The sequence below is a fragment of the Ursus americanus genome, chromosome X (genome assembly GCF_024610735.1).
Source record: "Ursus americanus isolate L20-20 chromosome X, mUrsAme1.1.p, whole genome shotgun sequence".
NCBI lineage: Eukaryota > Metazoa > Chordata > Mammalia > Carnivora > Ursidae > Ursus > Ursus americanus.
In genome coordinates, this window is record NC_142164.1 from 37337571 (window position 1) to 37345767 (window position 8197).

The 8197-nt window shown below is 55.1% G+C and overlaps 1 protein-coding gene across 11 annotated transcripts in view; it reads right to left on the reverse strand.

Annotated features, from left to right (window-relative positions):
- The window catches only part of TMEM164 (transmembrane protein 164), a 178671-nt gene extending 172766 nt beyond the window's left edge, over nt 1-5905 (reverse strand). For 2 of the 11 annotated variants that reach the window (XM_087860110.1, XM_087860109.1), the window contains exons 1-2: nt 5359-5524; nt 4368-5037 (exon numbers count right to left, since the gene is read on the reverse strand). In XM_087860110.1, coding sequence (XP_087716236.1) covers nt 4368-4757 — 390 coding nt within the window. In that variant the 5' untranslated portion in view covers nt 4758-5037; nt 5359-5524. Of the gene's footprint in view, nt 1-4367; nt 5038-5358; nt 5525-5758 lie in introns of those variants that run through there. The other 9 variants (XM_087860107.1, XM_045805037.2, XM_045805042.2 and 6 more) reach the window with 8 other exon arrangements.
- Nucleotides 5906-8197: the final 2292 nt, after the last annotated feature.

An 8197-nucleotide genomic window follows, 5' to 3' on the forward strand; every position in this document is an offset into this window, starting at 1 on the left:
TCCCTCATTGTACCCATTTACCCACCGACGTCAGTTCCAAGCAGGAGCAGTCATCAGTGCTCCAGACAACAGATGGGGATGAGGAGGTGTGGCTGGTGTCAAGTCAAGGAGTCGGGGGTGGGGTGGGGGGGTCACAAAAAGCCTAGTTCTCAAATCCATCAGGTCCTTCTCTCGAACAAATCCATCACGGGGCAAACGGAACACACCACTGTTTATTCAGGCCATTCCAAAAGGTGTCGCGAAAAGCTCAGGACCGTTTTGAATATGTGCCATTCTTCCACTTGCAGCAAGGAAGGAGGAAGTGGGAAAATCAAAGGGCGAAGCAAAAGCACGCCAGCCACATTTGGTGGGAATCAGACTTTGAATAGAGTGTAAAGAAGATAGGGCACCAACAGCAAGGCAATTCTAACAAACAAACAAACAAAAAAAAGGATGGGGCTCACTCAGAATTACCGGCTGAAAACCAGTGGCTTGGGGCTCCGGGGTCTATGGCATCGACTATGAATCTGGCAAATATCTAGCCTGTTTCCAGCCTGCCTTACGTTGTGCCCCACTAAGTTCAGTGCCCATCAGGAGACACTGACACGGACACATTCAGAACCAACGGGAACTGGCCAATTTGAAAAGACAACCAGATGGTTGTTCTGTTACGTTCCTAAGACAGAGACGAGATGACAGGACGCAGGGGCGAGAAAGGGCCACTAACCGAAGAACACCAGTCTTTACAGATACAACCAGTCAAATTCCTAGCGTCTTAACCCTCCAGCTGAGAGGTTGCAGACTTTGGGTCTTAAGTAGCTACGAGAATCTCATTCCGCGAAAGCCTCGACTGCCACAGTGGCAGGTCCGTTTTAAAGCCACCTCTGCCACTAACTTGCTGGGTGATTTCTGGCAAATAGCATCATTGCCGAGTAAATTCATTCCCTGCACTCCTACCTGCAAGAATAACATGCATGAAGGAAGTTGCCGTGCTTGAAGAAATACTTATTGGTGTGATTGGTAACCACCACTGATATTCACCAAGGGGCTTGACAACGGTGTGTGCTCTTGCTTGGTGCTTGCTGGCCCTGAGACCCCTCACACGTCTCTGGCTTAAGCTGAGATGGGAGATGCTGGCGCTTCGATCACACAAACTGCTATCAACCACAGTCCTGGGGCCTTCGAGAAAGCAGATGAGACCAACAAGAAACTGGACAGCAGGAATATTAATCAAGACCAGAACACCGCCACATGAACGGCCCTTCCTTATGCTTCTAAAGCTGGCTGTCACCCAAGAGCAGCATGGCGATGATGAGGGGCTGTTTAAAAAGGCCTCGGGAATAAATATTTTACAGACTGAAAAATGGGAGATGGGCAGACTAACCAATTTCCCTCCAACTCTTCCCCCTCCTGGCCTAAAGCAACACTGTCCTTGTTATAAACTTCATGGGCTCTGAAGAACAAGGCCTTTCTATGAAGCCCAAATTGAGTCATCCTGTGGAGAGCAACACAGCAGAAATGTTTCTGCTACGCTGTCCCTTTCATTTCAGCCAATGTGTCCCTTGCCTTTTCAGGACCTCTGAACTCCACAGAATGTCCTGCCATCGTGTAGCCTAATTCAGCAAGTTCCCTTGCCAAAGCATTTGTCTGTACTCAACATCTCCCCTTTGGAACATACACAGCCACGGGAAACATTTTAACATCTCTTTTTCCAGGCTCCAGCTAACCTATCATGACCCTAAATAAGATCATGTCCGTGAAAGTGCCTTATAAACAGCAAAGTGCCAGATAAGTGTAAGGTATTACTAACCAGACTTGCTATCCTTCGTCCTTGTGGCAGTCAAGTCAGAAAACGGTTTCCAACCATCTGTTGTTAATTTTTCTTTAAGGACTCATATCAACTTTTAAAAATCCATACCTCCCTGCTTCCCAGGAAGAGCCATAGGTAGGGTATGGGATGTAGGACTGACCAAAGGCTGGGGCCCGCAGCAGGCCTGAGGTGACTATTTAAATGACACAAAGCAGTGACAGGAGTAAAGAGCAAAGGAGAATAATCCTGGTCAGGCTCAAGAGTTCCTCAGCATGACTCTGTTCTCTGCCCGGGCCCTAAGGCTTCAGAGTTTAAGCAAAGCACAGGACAAAAGCAAAAGCACAGGGGACAGGAATTAGTCCCTAGACAGCCCCCCCTCAAGCAGCCATCCCTCTGCCGCCGCTAGCCCCGAGTGCCATCATCACCTACACATGTGTCCAAGGGTGGCCTGGTCAGGTTGACTGTACTGGGGAGATACAGGAAGCAGAAGATGAACAAGGCCACCTGACCTCAGCAAAAAAGAAGCGAGTTTCCTTTTTCCACGCGAGGAGGCCAAAAGCATTTCCAGAATAGCTCTCTGTTATATCCCTGGCCACGACTTGAGGAGAAAAGAATCAGAGAATGCTGACTGTCCAGAGCGGGGAATGCAGCTCTGTCTCGTTTTGCAGATGGGCAAACTGAGGCGAAGCAAGTGTACTTTTCCTCAAAGTCACACAACTAATTAATGCCAGAACTGAGTCTCCAGAGGCTTCTGAAAGCTTCTAAAAACCTTTCCACTGAAAGCCCTGGTGCTGCCAGGTTTGATGTCATCACACCACCAGCAGCCCCAGTCAGGCTGAATTTAGTCCTTTGTTGACCTTCTAGATATGTGGCTGCCAGAGGCCTCAAGACCCTTTTGTAGAAGAGGCACCCTCTGACCCTCACCACCTGCCATCCAAAAAAAGCACTCCTGTCCCAAGAGCCTCACATAGCAGGGGCTGAGATGCGTTGTTTCCTCTCATTAACAAAAAGCCCATTCATAAAAAAGAAAGAAAGAGGACTGGCTCAAATTTACCCAGAAGGTCTAGCTGGGAGAGCCCTGGGCTTCCTGTGAATGGCATCACATCCCAAGAAGCCCTCTCTTAAAAAAAAAAATGCTGCCCTCCAGCCCTGCGCGGTGCTGCCAGCCACCCCACCAATAACAGCCTCTTTATTCCACACCTCCCTGCCACATCTGCACAGACGGGAAGGGGCTTGAGGCCACTGACCACATTCTACAGGTTGGGAAACTGAGGCCAGGAACCTGTAATCAAAAGAGTGCCTAGAACACAGACCAAGCAAGCGTCGGAGTGGAGCCCCAAATAGGCAGCGCCGTGCTGCTCAGCCTCGGCCTCCCCCCTGAGACAGCCCTGTCATTCCACTGACAGCCTGCAACCCCAAACAGGGTGGGTTAGCCTTCCAACCCAGACGCTAATTCATCTTTTGGCTGCAGGCAAGCGACCTCCCGTCCCTGGGCCCCACCAGGCCTGTAAAACCAAGATAATCATCTCAACCTCCTGCCCCACACAGGGTTGTCACAAGTCTCCTGAGAATAACCTCCTACAAATATAAAAGCAATAAAGATGCTAATGACAGGTTTCAAAACTGTCCCTGAATAAAACACACCAGGTTTCTCACAGCCTGCAATCTAAAAAAGACTTTTTTTTTCCTTTTCTCCTCTTCCTCCTCCTCCATGATTTTATAGTTTTAGAACATCTCTCCACACAGGCTGAGTACAGAAAGACAGTCTCACTCTTGGTCCTCGCCCAGATTATTTTTATGTATCTGGCAACTTTCCTTTTCAATCCCATTTGTTTTTCTTAGCACCGCTAATGGGAGGTAAAGAAACCAGCTCTCTGAGCACCCCGGACCATGACCACAGGAAACAGAGTAAGAGCAAGAAGATGGAGACGTCTACAAAACATAAATACCTTCTCACCCTGGATAGAGATCACCAGCCCAAAGTTCACGAGTCAGCCTGTTTCAGAGCGCACTTAGTAGGAGCTTGGTGCTGCTCCAATGCCCCAGAGTTCAAAGGCAGACCTTGCCCTAAGAGCATAAAACTCCCAAAGGAAAGAGTCATTAAGGGAAACCCATAAAAGTATTTCCCCAAAGTACCACAGTGGAGACAAGGAACCTTATGTGACCACCTCCAGGAAAGAGTGTCATCATCAGGCCTCTGGGAAATTAACTGCAGCAGAGGGGAGGTGGGCAGGCCATGGACCCCAGATGTGATTCAGAAAGGGCACTTGGCTGGGGCTGTACTTCTGGCTGGTGAAAGGCCAGGGCAGGGCTGGGAGGGGAGGGACAGCCCACCAGAGGGCCAGTGGGTTCCTCAGGCTTTGTCACTGCGTTCCTCACCTCCACTGTGGGGCTGACACATTGAGCAAAGGTGAAAGGAAGCCAAATCTGGGATCTGCACAAGACCAGCCACTCTTGGAAAAGCATTTTTAAGGGTCCCACTTCCCGCAGGATGAAGTGCCCTACACTTCCGAGTGTCCAGAGCACACAAAATGACTCTTATCACTAAGGCTGCCAGGGAAAAAGTCAACAGACTCACATGCATCATGGTGACCAGGTGACAGGGGTTGAGCAGGTAGATGACGGTCTTGGTGGCGAACTTAAAGCCCACCTCCACCCCGAAGGTCAGGCACAGGGCTACTAAGAGGAGATTCTTGCTCAGGCTCTCCTTGCCTTCCTCTGGCCGCTGGGTCACCTGCTCTGGCTGGCAGCCACGGCCACCCCTACCGTCCTCCTTCGTCTGCCTCAGGATGTGCCGCAGGGCCACCAGGATCTCCAACAGGGCCAGGGTCAGGACCACCACACTTTCCAGCAGCCGCTGCTGCCAAGAGAGGAAGGCAGCACAGTCGGGGCCCCCATTGCCTGCAAAGCTGGGGTCCACGCCCCCATAGAGCCAGTCCAGGAGACTTTGGTAGCTATACCGGGACATGATGCCGAGTGGTTCCCCTAGACCACCGTGCAGGAAGCGAGAGCGAGATGGAACACAAGCCCCGAGGGTTGCCCCGGTGCTGGGACATGGACAGAGGGCACACCCCCGCACCCTCACCCCCCTCCGAACACCGAGGGACCGAAAGCAGGGGAAGGGAAGCTACACGCGAGGCCCGGGGTCAAGTGCCGGCTCTAACTTGTCCCCACGGCTGTCTGGGGAGCCCCCCGCGCTTCTCCAGTGGCCACCAACGAGGCAGGGTTGAAAGGAGCCGTTGGCCAATCTAAAAGGAAGGAGAGGAAAAAAAAAAAAAGGTCTCAAAGAGGCAATTGCATCGGGAATTACGAAGCGGGGCGGGGTAACTAGCAAGGGCAGAAAACGGGAACAGGGGCAGTGGCGAAGCAGGCAGGGGTCAGGGGAAGCCGGAGGCAGGGAGGGTCAGGGCGAGGGCCGAGGGGACCGGGCAGTGCCGCCGGAGCCAACCGGGGAGCAGCGGGGGTGAGAGCGAGGGGACACGCGGAGGCCAGGAGAGCAGCTAGCGGGGCCGGGCAGGCGGGGAGGGCGACGGGGATGGCAGGGACGCCGGACTCCTCGTCTCACGCACTCGCCACAGGGGGATCTCTTACTCCTGCAACCGCGTGGCCGTCTCTGCCCCCAGCTAGCAACTTCGCCGCCGACGGGCCCCTCTGGCCAATTTAGCGCCGTCCCGGGCCGGCCTCCCGCCCCCGGGTCCACCCCCGAGCCCCCAGCTCCACCCCCGGCCCCAGACGCCCGCCCTCGGGCAGCACCGCCCCCCCACCCCCGCCCGCGGCCCGCCCGGGACCTGCCCCCTGGCGCAGGCAGCGGCGGGAGGAAGCCGCGGGGAGTGGAAGGGGGGACGGGAGGCCGGGCCAGCCGGGGGCTGGGCTTCGGCCGGCCCCCTCCCTCCGCCCCGGCGCCGCAGCTGCCCGTGCCTCCCGCCCGGCCCGGGAACCGGCCGCCGCGCCCCTCGGGGCTCCACTCACCGGCAGCTCGGCCCGCGGCCCCGTCTCGGCGGCCGCTCGGCTCCCGCGCTCCCCGCGCCCCGGCGCTCGGCTACCCCGGCGGCCGCAGCTGCCGCCGCCGCCGCCACCGCGCGCGGCTCCTCCTCCCCGTCTTCCTCCCCCTGCAGCGGCCGCGCTCGCTTCCTCCTTCTTCCCCTCCCTCTCTCCTCCCCCTCGCCGCCGCCGCCACCTCCCACCCCCCCCCGCCGCCGGCGTCCCGCGCTGCCTCGCGCCCCCCCACACGCCCTCGGGCCGCGACTGCCCCGCCTCGCCGCCTCCGCGCCGCGACCTCCCGCGCTCCCCCACACCGCTCCCACCGTTCACACCTCCCACCCTCGCTCCACGCCGCCCCTCCGCCCGGCCTCCCTCCTCCTCCTCCCTCCTCCGGCCTTAGTCCCCGCCTCCTTCCCCTCCTCCCCGGCCTGCCTCGCGTTCGGCTCTCCTCGAGCCTGCACGCGTGCAACTCCACCTTCCTTCACCACCGTCTACACAGTTCGCCCCCTCCGTGAAGCCTTTCTGGCCGACTCCAACTCCCGCGACCCGGTTGCGCCGGGCGCGCCTTGGTCCACCGAGCACACAGTAGGCGCTCAGCGGGCCCTCACCAAGCTCTTGGGGAATGAATAAGCTTGTCTAGCGCTGAGAGCGGCTGTGCCCGGCTTTGCTTCACCGGGTGTTTGCTGGGTATGACCTTCTCCTCGGCGCGTCTCCTCCTTTCCGCCCTGAAACTCGACTCCTGCGGGACCGGGAGGTCCCCTTCCCTTTTGTAGCCACGGTACCACTCCCCACTTTGGCGCCTGAGGAGGAGGCCCCTTTGCCTTCTCTTCCCTGCTCTTCCACCTTCTGCTCTGCCCCAAAGCCACAGCCACTCCCTCTCCCGGCCCTCCTTCTCCCTTTTTCTCCTGCCTTTTTCTCCTCGCCCTCCGTGGTAGACTTGCTGCGGGGAAAAGAAGCTTCCCCTGACCTTTTCTCTCTCCCCTCTCCCTGCAAGGGAGCTGCTGCTTCCCAACCAGCATAGGGCTGAGTGTCCTGCCCCTGAAGGCCAGCCAGGACAAGGGGGGTGTTGGAGGGGCCCAGGAACCAGATAAGAGCCTCTGATTGGAACAGGGTCCCCTCTTCCTTGCTGCTTTCTATCCTCAGACTGTAGTTTGCTCTTCTTGGGACAAGGAAGCAGGAAAAGGACCTCAGCATCTACCTCATTTTGGTTTAATATGTATTGAAGACTCACAGTGAGTTAGGAGAATATCCAGAAAAACACAGTTAGGCACTTTGCCTAGGAAACGCTTTCGGGTGTTGGCTGCAAGCCAGACTCAAAACATAAAATATGATCTACTGTATTACCAGGCCATTGTCCTCCCATCCTCTCCAAGTCTGGTTTTCCTGACAAAAAGAGCTTCAGAGCCAGGTAGCTTTATCTAATTCCAAGCTTTGTATGGTCTCCACCATAGCCCTGATGCTCTTCAAGTGCTAATTAATAAAGAACAGCAACAAACAGGAATTGATTCTAGGGCTCACTCATTCATTCTCCTTAGGTGTTTTGTTAAATCCTCTGCAACATAACCAAAGAACATTAAGGATCGGGTTGTGGCACTCCTGGCAGAGACCTGCAGGAGACCTCAAGTTCCTATCTCCAAGGAAGTGAGAATGAGGTTATAGAATTCAGGAAATGGCTTCATTAATCCCTCCGGTTTTCTTGCTGAACCACCGTTGGCAATTTGGCCTAGAGGGCCCTGTGTTTGCAAAATGACCCTCTTTAATGACTGCAGCCAGGCCAACTTCCACACCTGAGTCCCAAATTCCTCTTTTTCACAGGAAGAAGAGTCCAGTGGTTTTAGGACCCGGGCTGTAATTCCCTTTACTGGCCGTGTCACCTTGGGCAACTTATGCAACCTCTCTGTGCCTCGATTTCCATTAACTGAAGGGCTATCGGTTATTCTCCAGTTCCTAGGATGAGGCACTTGTAAATGAGTTGAATTATGGGGAACGCTCTGTAGTATTGGGTGCAGAGAAAGTGCTCAATGAACGCTACCCATTATCATTACCGGGTTCTGCATCCGTGTGCTGCTGGCACACATGCGGGCCTACACCCTCAAATTTAGTGCCCTCCCCCACATCTGCATAAACAATCCTACCCATCCTTCAGATCCCACGTGACGTTGCTGTCTCCCCAACCCCCAGCCCCAGCTCCCAGAGCTTTCTCCCTCCTCTGAACTTCTATAGCAGTTACTGCCTGCACTACTCATTTTATCCTGAATCGCATACTGCCTCCCATTGTTCTCTCATTGTTAGTCCTGTCTCCCACACTCAGATCTTTGACAGCAGGGGATGGGTCTTAATCTATTCTAATCCCCTTCCCCCATGGCACCTAGCAGAGTGGCAAATACAGGAGGCAAGAGACACACACTAGGAGATTGTCCCCTGGGT